This window comes from Sinocyclocheilus rhinocerous, unplaced genomic scaffold (genome assembly GCF_001515625.1).
Source record: "Sinocyclocheilus rhinocerous isolate Xijiao unplaced genomic scaffold, SAMN03320098_v1.1 scaffold1496, whole genome shotgun sequence".
Classification (NCBI taxonomy): Eukaryota; Metazoa; Chordata; class Actinopteri; order Cypriniformes; family Cyprinidae; genus Sinocyclocheilus; species Sinocyclocheilus rhinocerous.
Genome location: NW_015644664.1, coordinates 659595 through 672856, shown reverse-complemented (window position 1 = coordinate 672856; position 13262 = coordinate 659595). Strand labels below are relative to the sequence as shown.

The following is a 13262-nucleotide window of genomic DNA, read 5'->3' as shown; positions in this document are numbered from 1 at the left end:
CAATTTGAGTTGAATTACTGAAATAAATGAACTTTTCCACGACATTCTAATTTATTGAGATGCACCTGTACATATACATATATATATATATATAAACATTATAGATGTCTGTCACTTTTGATCAATTTAATGCACGCTTGCTGACACACAATTTTTCATGAAGAATGCATAAATTTTTTATGCTATATGGCATTTTTGTTTTTTATGTTTTTGCTTTCCAAACCATCAGGCCAATGATTTTCCAGTCATTCAAAACTACTGGATTAGGATTAAAAAACATGTAGAGTTTGCAGTTACGAAAATCAATTTCTAACCAATAAAATATATTTGAAAGCAAAGGATAAAAAAAAGTTATTATACCGACTATGGAACTTTTCATGCTTTTCTGAGATTTTTCATAACTTTTCCAGCACGGGAAAATTCTTTTTGAGCCAGTAATAGAAAACATCTTTAACTCTGACATTTATCAGTGAATAAAAGTAAAATGCACCAAATGTAGTAAACTTTTAGACATTTTGCTGGCTTGTACAAGTTACAAGCATGTATTTCCTATGCAGAGAAAGTCAAAGTGACGGATCTAGATTGACAACTGTACTAGTGTGGGTGAAGTTTCATCTTGTTCCTCTCTCTGTCCCGGACTGTCTTGATGGAGAGTTTCATCATTTTCCCTGAATTAGACGAGACCTAAGCCTGTCCGCTTTAACCTCTTGATCGTTTCAGACTTCACAAAGACTCTTTTGATGTGCATCAGCTCTGATGCTTTTCTGCGAGCTCAGCGGCCGTGACTCTCGATGGAACAAAACCCTCAGCGATCCTCAAATGTCAGAGCTGTCTGAAACACATGGCTGAAATGCCAGCGAGATTTCAGCGAGTGCAAATGAGTCATCAGCACTCGCACACTCACCCGATAATGAGGAAGCCTTGATAAAGTGGAACAGATGCAAAGTAGAAGACAGAGGAGAACACGGCCTGTGGAAACATCAGCACAAACATCAGACAGCAGGCAACCAAAGCCATGCTATATTCATTCGTCCCGTCACTTGGCAAATTGTTACCATGTGCAGATGAAAGTGTATTGTACATGTTCAAAAAACTTTGGCATTATCATATTATCATGTCCAAAAATGTGTACATTTGCATCCAAAATTAGGGATGCACGATATATCGGCCACCATATCGGTATTGGCCGATAAATGTAAATTTTAATGTTATCGTTATCGAACCAATAAGAACATTTTGCCGATATATTAAAGCCGATAAATAATGCATTATTTCCTGCAGAGACACTTGAGATGCGCACTGTTCGCCATGATGGTTTTTAATTGCTTGAAATATTATTGGAATCACTTCAAAAAGGAAAAGTGCAACAGTGAAGTGCAACATGTGCAGGGCAAGTCTGTCATAATATAATGAGAACATTACTGTTAAATAATGTTATGGAATCTTTGTGAGCCCGTGTTTAAGCGCGTTGTTACGGGAAGAGTGCATTCACAACAGAGCTGCACCTTCATGACCAGCACAGTTAAGTTCACTTGTACATTTGCAGCCTTTTGTGCAATTGTACGTTGTAATATTGTGTTTATTGTATGCATATAGGTCTGATTTATCGCATATAGAATTCGTTTGGTTAAGCTAATAGAGGGTTAATCGAGCGCTTCAGTTTGCCGGTGATCATCTTTAGCTCAGCGCACGCAGCTCAAACAGCAGCGCACAACATTAATAACTAGGACTATCATATATTTAACATTATAATGAGAACACTATTATAATAAAACGTTGTGAATTCTTTGCTTTAATTTGTTGTGTTTCAGCGCGCTGTTGCGGGAAGAGCACATCCACAACAGAAGTTATATTCTGGTTAGCACGTAACTTGCTTTGTGTTCACTTGTGCATTTGCGTCTTTTTGTACATATAGAACTTGTAATATTATGTTTATGTTGTATAAATATCCGATTAATCTCATATATGATGTGTTTCCTTGAGTTAAATAAGCTGCCAGCAAAGCGCTTCAGTTTACCGGTGTTCATTCAGCTCTTCAGCTTCAGCGCACGCATGATTTGTTAAGAATTTTTGGATGATAAAGATAATGAATATAGCATAAAATACATACTGTAATCATCCTGGCAATTTTTTTTTGTACATAGCTAAATTTAATTTATGAAAAACTAAGCTGTTTTTTTTTTTTTTATATATATAAAGTGGAGTTGTTTTTGATGTTTCTAAGATTTAAAAACAGAAAAATCTATTAATTTGTTTAGAATTTTTGGAAAGTCTTGCAAATATCACATTGCATGTTTTGTTGTGTTGCTGTTGTCTTCAAGCTCTCCATCAAAGACTAGTTCAGAAAAGCGAACGTTCACGTGCAAACACGTAAAAGTCGAATCCTCTCACCTCCTCCATGCATCTGGCAGAGATACGGAAAACGCCAGACGTTCCCGAGTCCCACAGCATTAGACACACACGCCAGATTGAAATGTGGTGTGTGTGAAAATTGAAATGTAGCATCAATGGAACTCTGCAGTGAATGGGTGCCATCAGAATAAGAGTCCAAACAGCTGATAAAAACATCACAATAATCCACAAGTAATCCACACCACTCCAGTCCATCAGTTAATAACTTGTTTTTTGAGGTGAACTGTTTCTTTGACACTGTTACACAAACTGTGCATGCAAATCTGTCAGCTGGGTATCACATACAGTATATAACAGAAGTGGCCACAAAAGGGACAATCTAAATTTGCTCATTAAGTTGGTGTATTGCTGGATTCATGACTCTGTGCTGGTGGGAAACTAAACCGGATCTCTGTGCGAAACTACCCGTGACTGATCTTCACCTCAGAAACCACAAGAGAGACCCTGAAGTGAAGGGAGACATTAGTTATTTAGACATTAATTTCGCATGCATTTCTCAGATTTGGTGCCAATAAATCTAGTGACTAGTCCTTCATCTAAAAGAGCTCAATGCATAAACCTAGTACTTTCAGCCGGTCTTGCCATTAGTAAATGAAATATTAATTCACAAGAACAAAGTAACTGTTCACAGAAGCCATTCTAAAGAAAAGAATTAAAGCGTAAAAGCCATGCATATCATTGCAAAACTGATCAAATCTGGTTTATATTCTGGTAATTCGGTTTGTCTAGCACTGCCATCTATTGGCATTGCAACTCAGAGTGCATGTGCACATGATCATCAAAATAATGAAGGAATTTCAGATTTTTCTTATATTTTTAACAAAAAACTGCACGCTTTAATAAGTTAAAAGAGTATTTATTAACATTTGCTCAATTTTCCAGAGTGGATCAATAAAGCTGTGTTTATCTAATCATAAGAAGTGTTACAACCTTAAAGAGATATGCAATCATTTGACAAAAATACGAACAATCGGGCAATTATTAACAAAAGACTTCAATGAACAACGTTTGTTTTTAATGCACAACCCATCAAGTTTAATATGTCACTGAAAAATATTTGTTGTAGAAACTATTTTCAGAAATTAGTAGTAAATTTTCAAGTAACCGAACTAAACAAAGTATTTTCCTTTAAAACAAACAACATTTTTAGAATTTATTTTATTTATTTATTTTTTTTTACAATGCAGTTCCTGTTAAATCACTACAAAATACATGTTTAGTAATCTTAATATCTGCATTCACATTTATATTTACCTGACATTTAATTATTCATCAAAACCCCTGTGAAGATTCAGTGTCTGTCTGTGATCTATATGAAGATGTGTGAATGAAGCACATTAACACTGACACATTCACACCTTAACAAATTCATGGATTCAACCTCCAGAGTTCAGCAGGTGAGTGATGCACCGCTTCACATCTCCACTAGTCTGTGCACTTTGAGACATTTGCATCTACTTTATCACTGCTTTATGTCAGTTTTTCTTAGGGATGCACTATATATCGGCCGCCATATCGGTATCGGCCGATAAATGTACATTTTTCTGTTATCGGTATCGAACCGATAAGAAAATGTGGCCGATATCTTAAAGCCGATAAATAATGCATTATTTCCTGCAGAGACGCTTCAGATGCGCACTGTTCACCATGATGGTTTTTAATTGCTTGAAATATTATTGGAATCACTTCAAAAAGGAAAAGTGCAACAGTGAAGTGCAACATGTGCAGGGCAAGTCTGTCATAATATAATGAGAACATTACTGTTAAATAATGTTATGGAATCTTTGTGAGCCCGTGTTTAAGCGCGTTGTTACGGGAAGAGTGCATTCACAACAGAGCTGCACCTTCATGACCAGCACAGTTAAGTTCACTTGTACATTTGCAGCCTTTTGTGCAATTGTACGTTGTAATATTGTGTTTATTGTATGCATATAGGTCTGATTTATCGCATATAGAATTCGTTTGGTTAAGCTAATAGAGGGTTAATCGAGCGCTTCAGTTTGCCGGTGATCATCTTTAGCTCAGCGCACGCAGCTCAAACAGCAGCGCACAACATTAATAACTAGGACTATCATATATATATAACATTATAATGAGAACACTATTATAATAAAACGTTGTGAATTCTTTGCTTTAATTTGTTGTGTTTCAGCGCGCTGTTGCGGGAAGAGCACATCCACAACAGAAGTTATATTCTGGTTAGCACGTAACTTGCTTTGTGTTCACTTGTGCATTTGCGTCTTTTTGTACATATATAAGTTGTAATATTATGTTTATGTTGTATAAATATCTGATTAATCTTATATCTGATTAATCTCACATATATGATGTGTTTCCTTGAGTTAAATAAGCTGCCAGCAAAGCGCTTCAGTTTACCGGTGTTCATTCAGCTCTTCAGCTTCAGCGCACGCAGTGTGAACAGCAGTGCATAACATTAATAACTAGTATGACTAGGAATGTCATATGCATAACATTATAAAGACAATATTACCGTAATAAAAGTTGTGAATTCAGTGAATTCATGTGAATTTCAGTGCGTTGTTACGGGAAGAAGAGCGCGTCGAGTTACACATCTGACTAGCACATAACTTAGTTCAAGATCACTGCATTTGCGTCTTTTTGTGCATATATAAGTTATAATATTATGTTTATGTTGTATAAATATCTGATTCTCATATAGCATAATTAACCCGCTAACAAAGCGCTTCAGTTTACCGGTGTTCATTCAGCTCTTCAGCAACAGCGCACGCAGTTTAAACAGAAATGCTGCTATTTAAAACAATGGTAGCTATTAATTTAAGATTTTGAACTTCTTTTTCAAAATCACTGATATATTATTATTAATAACCACCACTTTTATTTTTATCTTATTATTTTCATATGGTTTAATTAAAATAATTTTATTATTGTCGGTAAGGAGGCTATTCCGTTTAATTTATCCATGGCACATGGTTTTTGATTTTTTTTACACCTAAGTAATGTTGTCCAGTGACTTGTTTGCATTATTTTATTTATTTGTAAGGCTGCTTTATGTTTGATTTATGTTGAAGTGTTTAATGGCTTTTAATGGTGAGACTTTTTTTGTAATCAGGCTCTCAAAAAATATATAAAAATTTGGATTTAGATTTATCGGCTAACATATCGGTTATCGGCTTTCATATATAAAAAATTATCGGTATCGGCCAAAATTTTCATATCGGTGCATCCCTATGCATGGTATATGCTCATAAAAACCATGGTAGTTTGTTAGCAGTTTTATTTTACTAACATTAATGTGTGTTATACCAGGGTAAATATGGTAGAGTTTTGCCTAATACAAGTGGTTGTTTTTTTTTAAACATGAAGCCCTCGTCGCTGCAGTGTGTTTATGTGCGGCTGCTGTGATTGATGGGCTAGCGGTGGATAATTACTGCAGCAGACGCTACCTGCATGGTGCTGATGCAGAGACTCCGGTGGATGACAAATTGGCTGAGCGCGGCGGAGCGTTTGTAGCTGTTTCTGCCGTGGACCATGAGCAGTCTGCCCAAGTGCTTAAACTGAGTGATGGAGAAATCTGCAGCCAGAGACGCCTGCTTCCCTTCCTGCACACAGATAAATAAACAAACAGCTCTGAGCGCTCACACGCAGCTTCTGGACCACGAGCAACAATGTTTTCTAGATTAAGCCGGCCTATATTAAGCATGTTCGGATCACTGGGAAGTTCAGGAATGAGTGAGTGAACCAAAACAACGGCCCACGTAACCACGTCAAGTCAATCGAGGCTTAAGCCATGTTAGTCATGAATGACTCAATATCAATTAACCGTCCCATAACGTCTCATTTGGATGACCTGGAAACCTCGCTCGGCCCACCACAACTGGGTAAAGTTGGCTTTTAGGTATTTTAGGCACATATAAAATGTCTGACGTCTAAAATGTGTTTCTAAACTGGACATCCACCTCAGGGTGGGATTCCTGAAATCAGACCATCCTGAAATAAACAATGTAGAGTCACTGAAGTTTCTTACTTATTTTGAAATCTTTGGTCAACACAGCTAGGTTTATGAAAAACTATTACATTCTTAGCTGAAGTATTTAGAGTAAAATAACATGTAATAAAATGAAAAAAAAAAAATATAAATAAAATAAAATATTTAAAAAACAATACAAATGCAACAGCTAAGTATATGAGAAACTATTATATCCCTACTATTTATATAAAATACAATACTAGATAAATTATAGTATCTATGTAAAATGTAAATAATAAGAAATGTAAATAAAAAAAAAACTGCAGATAAATTAGCTAAACACATTAATATTTCTGATATTAAGATGGTTTCAAGTCTTGATTAATCAAAACAGCTCAGAATATGAAAAAATATGAAGTACTATAAGATATAAAATAATTAAAGAATCACCAATAAAAAAAATTTAAATAAAACAAAATAATTAGTCAAAACAGCTAGGTTAATAAAAAACTATCATATCCTTAGCTGAACTATTTATATACTATAAAATAAAATCTAGATAAAATAAGACAGAAGAAATGTAAATAAATAATGAAAAAACTGCAGATAAATTAATTGAAAACATTAATATTTCTGATATTAGGTTGGATGGTTCTGACTTAAAACTATTAAGTATAATGAATAAAGAATGACTATTACAAAATAAAAAAAAAACTGCAGATAAATTAGTTAAGCATATTAATATTTCTGATACTATTAGCTATTATCATTAAACAATCACTAAAAATAAAAAAACACCTAAAATATATATAAATATACATCTGTATATAAATAATTATTAGTTGATATAGCTAGGTATATGAAAAACTAATACATCCCAAGCTGAACTATTTATATAAAAACATTAAATTAAATTAAATTATAAAATAAACATCTAAATTAATTTTTAAAATATGTAGATAAACTAGTTGTAATAAATAAATTTATTTATTCAAATGAAATTATAAAATATCACAGTATTACAATAGTATTATGTCTTACAAAACATGGAATTACCATTGTACACATGCAAAAAATTATGGTAATACCACAGTATTATGTCCAAAAATATATAATAATATTGTAATATTATAAATAAGTATTATATGCAATTTTAAACAAATAAAATGACATTTTATTACCATGGAACATGTCCAAAAAACTATGATAATACACTGGTATTGTGTACGAAAATCATACTAATGCTATGGCACAATTATACTATGGTACATGCTCATAAAAATATTTAATATTATTATTTCTGATATGAAAACATTTTTATTTCTGATATTAAAGGTTCAGGGTTCAGGTCTTAATTAGTCAATACAGCTATGAAAAACTATTAATAAACTAGTTAACTAGATAGCTACTATTAATAACCTAGATAAACTAGTCAGTTGTTGAATGCCAGTGCACTCAATATAGTGTGAAATAAAATAAATATAAATAATGATTACCAATTAAAGTTGTTTCAGAGGCTGAGAAACAACTTTAATTGGTACGATTTGAAGAAAGATTATAAAATTATATTTTGATTATAAAATCAGACATTGTATTATTAAAAATAACATTATTAAGAGCAGGAACTTGTTTTAAATAAAAACAAGTCGTGGGAAGCTGTAGCGTGTAAATGTTTGAAGTGATTTTACATGAGAACATCGCTGAGCTTTCAGTGTCATGTAATGTAAGAAATGTGAGAATCTGTGTAACGCAAGTGTGTTTGACGCAGATGGACGGAAGCCTCCGGAAGCAGGCAGCAGTGTGTATGACAGGACTGCTGCTCTGGGAAGTGGTAGCTCTTACTTTGCCCTCCACTCCCACGCCACAGTCTGCTTCCTGGATCATGCTGACATCATTTCCTCCGTCCCCTGAGAAAGAGAAAACAGCGAGTGATGAGCCAGAGACAGCTGGTGCCGTGACCCAGATTGAGACCTTATGACAGAGCAGTGTCATATTAGTATAACTGATATTTTTGATTTTGATTTTTATTAGTTTAGTTTTTTATTGCATATTGCATTATTTTTGATTTATTTGTTTTAGTTTATTTAGTTTTAATCATTTTATTACTACTTTTTATTTTATTCAACTTAAACTAAATGAAAATGAGACATGATGCCTTGGCAACTAGCTGAAATAAAACAAATTTAATTTTGTTGTATTTCAGTTAACGTTTATTTTATTTCAAGTAACAATTTTATTTTATTTTTTATAGTTTTACTTTTAGTATTAGTATATTTTTTATTTAACGTCATGTCAGCATCTTAAGCTATTTTCATGGCAAAAACAATAAAAAAATACAAGTATAACAAATATAATAAAAACCAGCAAACAAACAAACACAAGTTATATTACACAAGATTTTTTACATTAACATATGATACAAATTCTAAAACCTTTTCTGGCAAAATTATACTAAATAAAAGTGAGTTCACTTCATAAAAAATTTTCTCCATACATTAAAAGCAGGACAGTCCAAAAAAATATGTTTGACAGAAAGGGGAATCTTGCAGAATATGCATTGAGAAGGGTTAGTTTTATTTTTAGTTATCGATAATCACCCCAACTGATATTATGTCACATGTCAAGACTAAACATGCAATGGAAAGTTACGTAACCAAAAAAATAAATTTAAATATATATTGATGAACATATCAGTATATCGGTATCTGTAAATATGTAGGCTTATTTTTTTTTTATATATATCAGCAATAATCTGAATTGGATGATATTAAAATCTCTAAACCAGGTATCCTCAAATCTGGCTCTCGAGATCCACTTTCCTGCAGATTTAGCTCTAACCCTAATCAAACACAACTGAGCAGGGCCGAGAGGAAGTTGCGTACTCACCCACGGCGCAGGTGAGTTTGCCGGTGCGTTCCTGCAGCAGTCGAACGATCTGGGCTTTCTGTGTGGGAGCGCAGCGGCAGCAGACGACAGCCGGACACTGACACGCCAACTCCATAAACTCATACTCATAATACTTCAGACAAACCTGCAACAACAACAAACAGGACTGAGAACAGGCCATTCACTGAGACATCAGACAGACAAATCAATACTGAAGGACAGAATGACACAAAACCTCCATAAATAAAACCCAAATCAAACTATTAATCAAAGTGGTCATTTACTGGAAATGCAAACATCATGAGACACCTTAAATAAATAAATAAATTAATCTGGATGGAGGCGATTTCACACAAATTACACACATTCAAGACAAATTATTGAAATTTTAACCTCATTATAACTCATATTTTATACTAATATCTACAGATTTATCAGTATTTAATACTTTATAAACCGTAATTTCTATAAATTCATTACGCTATGCCTACGTTCTACGTCTTCCGCTGGAACGCCACTCTCTTGTGAATGCGAGTACGACAATTAATGGAAGCTAGAAATTACGGTTTATAAAGTTTTAAATATGGATTTTCTTACACAAATGCATCGCTTAACTTCAGGAAGCCTTTATTAACCCCCTGGAGCCATGTGGAGCACTTTTTATAATGGATGGACGCACTTTATTGGGCTTCAAAATCTCGACCCCCATTCACTGCCATTGTAAAGCTTGGAAGAGCCAGGACATATTTTTTAATATAACTCCAATTCTATTTGTCTGAAAGAAGAAAGTCTCATATAACTAGGATGGCTTCAGGGTGAGTAAATCATGGGGTAATTTTCATTTTTGGGTGAACTATCCCTTTAAATTGATCAAAAGTGACGGTAAAGATGTTAAAATGTTACATAAGATTTCTATTTCAAATAAATGCTGTTCTTTTGAATTTTCTATTCATCAAAGAATCTTGAAAAAAAAAAGAAAACGAAAAACTTAGCAGTATAAGTGAATGATTTCTGACACTGAAGACTGGAGTAATGATACTGAAAATTCAGCTTTACATCACAGCTAGTGCTGTAAAATAGGGCCATTCTAAGTCAATATACTGCAGTATTTCCTCTCTCAATCAGTAGAAAATATGGTTAACACCCGGTCACGCATGAAAAAAACATTCCGTCATGTACCGTAAAACTGGTATAATTTTGAAAAATACATATACATTTTTTTATTTATTTTTATATTTAGATATACATTTTTGGTCATACCGCCCAGCACTAATCACAGGAATAAATTACATTTGACCATATATTCAAATAGAACACAGTTACTTTAAATTGTAATAATATTTCACAGTATTACTGTTTTTAATGTATTTTTGATCAAATAAATGCAGCCTTGGTCCGAGTCCAGAGTCACTATATCTTTGTCTCTAGATCATGTGATAGATAAGTCTGATCACAAAATAATAGCACAAGTTGCATGATTTCATGTTTTACTGACGTGTCTTACACAAACAGTGCGGCTTGGGTCTGTAACAGTGTTAGGGGTTTGTTCGAATCTAATGTGTACATGCAGGCTCACATTACCTCCAGAGAGTCTCCTGATATCACCAGCGCGCAGTCGTGTTTCCTCCTGAAGGCGTTGAGCTCAAGGTGGGCTTCGCTTCGAGTGGTTACCTGCAACCCATCGGAGAGCTCAGCATCAGAACTGTTTTTTTCTCACACAAACACACTCATAATTTTCCCAAAAAATGAACCTAAACCAATTTTGGACACATATTTCTTGAGCAGAAAATCAGCATATTAGAATGATTTCTGAAGTATCACGTGACACTGAAGGCTGAAGTAAAGGATGCTGAAAATTCAGCTTTGCATCACAGGAATTAACCCCCAAAGATAATTGAAAAATTCATACAGGGGCATTTTTTTGCTCTCATATTATGAATTGTAGGGGCATATAACTGGATTCTCAAAGGCTACATCACAGACTATTTCTTTATAATTAATCTCAAAACATGAACCAAAACCAATTTTGGACACATAAATCCATCCAAAACTCCTCGCCAACAGAGAGGATGTTTTCTAATTGGTGGACGTTCACATAAGAGCAATTCATCTGTCAATTTCAAACACACCAGACCTCAATCTGGATGCCATTTGTGTCCAGGAGGAAGTCAATCCAGATGCCGCTATGGAAACGAGGTGCCTGTTTTCATATTGTGCCAGCCATTGTCTTCTGTTTCCAGGAACCGCTGCAGCGAGGAAGATTCAACCTTCCTCAGAGCGGCCTATCTTTCTGTGGCAGCACGCCACATGGGAACTCCACAAGAGCTCATAGAGTCACGTTTCACAGAGAAAGGGCACAGGGAGACTTCAGGAAGCTACTTTCCCTGTTTGGATCGATGAAGGCTACTAAACTCAATCAAGCTTTGGAGCCCAATTGTGTTGGAGACATTTGGGTGTGAGACAAGATTTATTGAGCTAGTACACTACTGTTCAAAAGTTGCTTTTTAGATAAATTAATAGTTTTATTTATCAAGGATTTCAGTAAAGAATTGTCAGTAAAGACATTTATAATGTTACAAAAGGTTAATTTTACAAATAAATGCTGTTATTTTGAACTTTCTATTAATCAAAAAATTCTGAAAAAAAAACAATGTATGGTAGTTTCCACAACAATATTAAGCAGAACAACTTTTTTCAACATTGATAATAATGAGAAGTGATTCTTGAGCAGAAAATCAGCATATTAGAATGATTTCTGAAGGATCATGTGACACTGAAGACTGGAGTAATGATGCTGAAAATTCAGCTTTACATCACAGGAATAAATTACATTTTAAAATATATTCAAATAGAACAGTTATTTTAAATTGCAATAATATTTCACATTTGTACTGTTTTTAGATCAAATAAGTGCAGCCTTGGTGAGCATAAACATTAAAAAATATTTTGAACAGTAGTGCATATGTCTGACAGATTATGTCTCTATTTTGGTGAAGGAGGTATATAATATTGGTTATTGTTTCCATTCATTTCAAATGGCAACCACTTGCCATCTTTGCACATAGGCTCCTGTTTCCAGAATTTTTTCTCCCGAAATGACATCCCGAAATACTGTTTGTCTGATGGCACCAAAATAACAAGCACATCCCAAACTAGTGGTCGACCGATATATCGCCATGGCCAATATATCGGCCGATATTTGGCATTTTTCAAATATCGGCATCGGCCGATACGTTTTTCTGTTTGGCCGATGCTTTGACGGCGCGCCAGACTTTTATTTTGACGGCGCTGAGAGCGGCAGCGCATTCTCCCTCTTGTTCGCCGTTGTCCTTAACAGTTCTGTCTAAAGCCCCGTTCACACTAGCAGCGACTTTTGTAAAAAGACTAAATATAATCTAAATCTAAATTAAATCCATACATACAAACAAAAATGAATGAGAAACAGAGCCTACTTTCTTCCATTGCGTATGTTTATCTACGGCGCTGAGAAGAGAACGATCACATGAGCTCTACCGTCTTCTTTCCTATTGGCTGTCGCTCCCGAAAGTCGCTCTTCATTTGCATAAAGTTGAAGGATTCTGAACTTTGCTGCGTCGCTGGACACGTCCCATCCGGTCGCCAACTGCCGCTGTTGCTCGTGTCGCCGGAAATCGCCAGCTCTCCATTGAAATGAATGGGATTGTGTCGCTTTGCTATTGCGTGTCACTTGTAGTGTGAACGGGGCTTAATACGGATAGAATTCTGTCTAATAATCCGATAGAACTGTTAAACAAAGGAATTAAAATGTATACAAAAAGTATTGTAAGGATTGCTTTTATATTATTAGTAATAGAAAGGCAAACATTATAATACTTTCTCGTTTGCCGTCAGCATTCAGCAAATACGCATTTCATCATTTAAACAAATCTTTGAATGGCTAATGAAAATTTAATTTCACAAACCTTGCAAACTTAGGATGCTTTCACACCTGTAGATCGATTGCTTTGTTCCGAAACAGGGATTAAAATTATTACAA

The 13262-nt window shown here is 34.5% G+C and overlaps 1 protein-coding gene across 1 annotated transcript in view; it reads right to left on the bottom strand.

Moving 5' to 3' along the window:
• atp9a (ATPase phospholipid transporting 9A) overlaps positions 1–13262 on the bottom strand; it is a 54279-nt gene that overhangs the window by 9589 nt on the left and 31428 nt on the right. Inside the window, exons 20-24 of the mRNA XM_016576613.1 lie at positions 10829–10918; positions 9248–9392; positions 8204–8268; positions 5838–5993; positions 905–969 (exon numbers count right to left, since the gene is read on the bottom strand). Coding sequence (XP_016432099.1) covers positions 905–969; positions 5838–5993; positions 8204–8268; positions 9248–9392; positions 10829–10918 — 521 coding nt within the window. The remainder of the gene's footprint in view (positions 1–904; positions 970–5837; positions 5994–8203; positions 8269–9247; positions 9393–10828; positions 10919–13262) is intronic.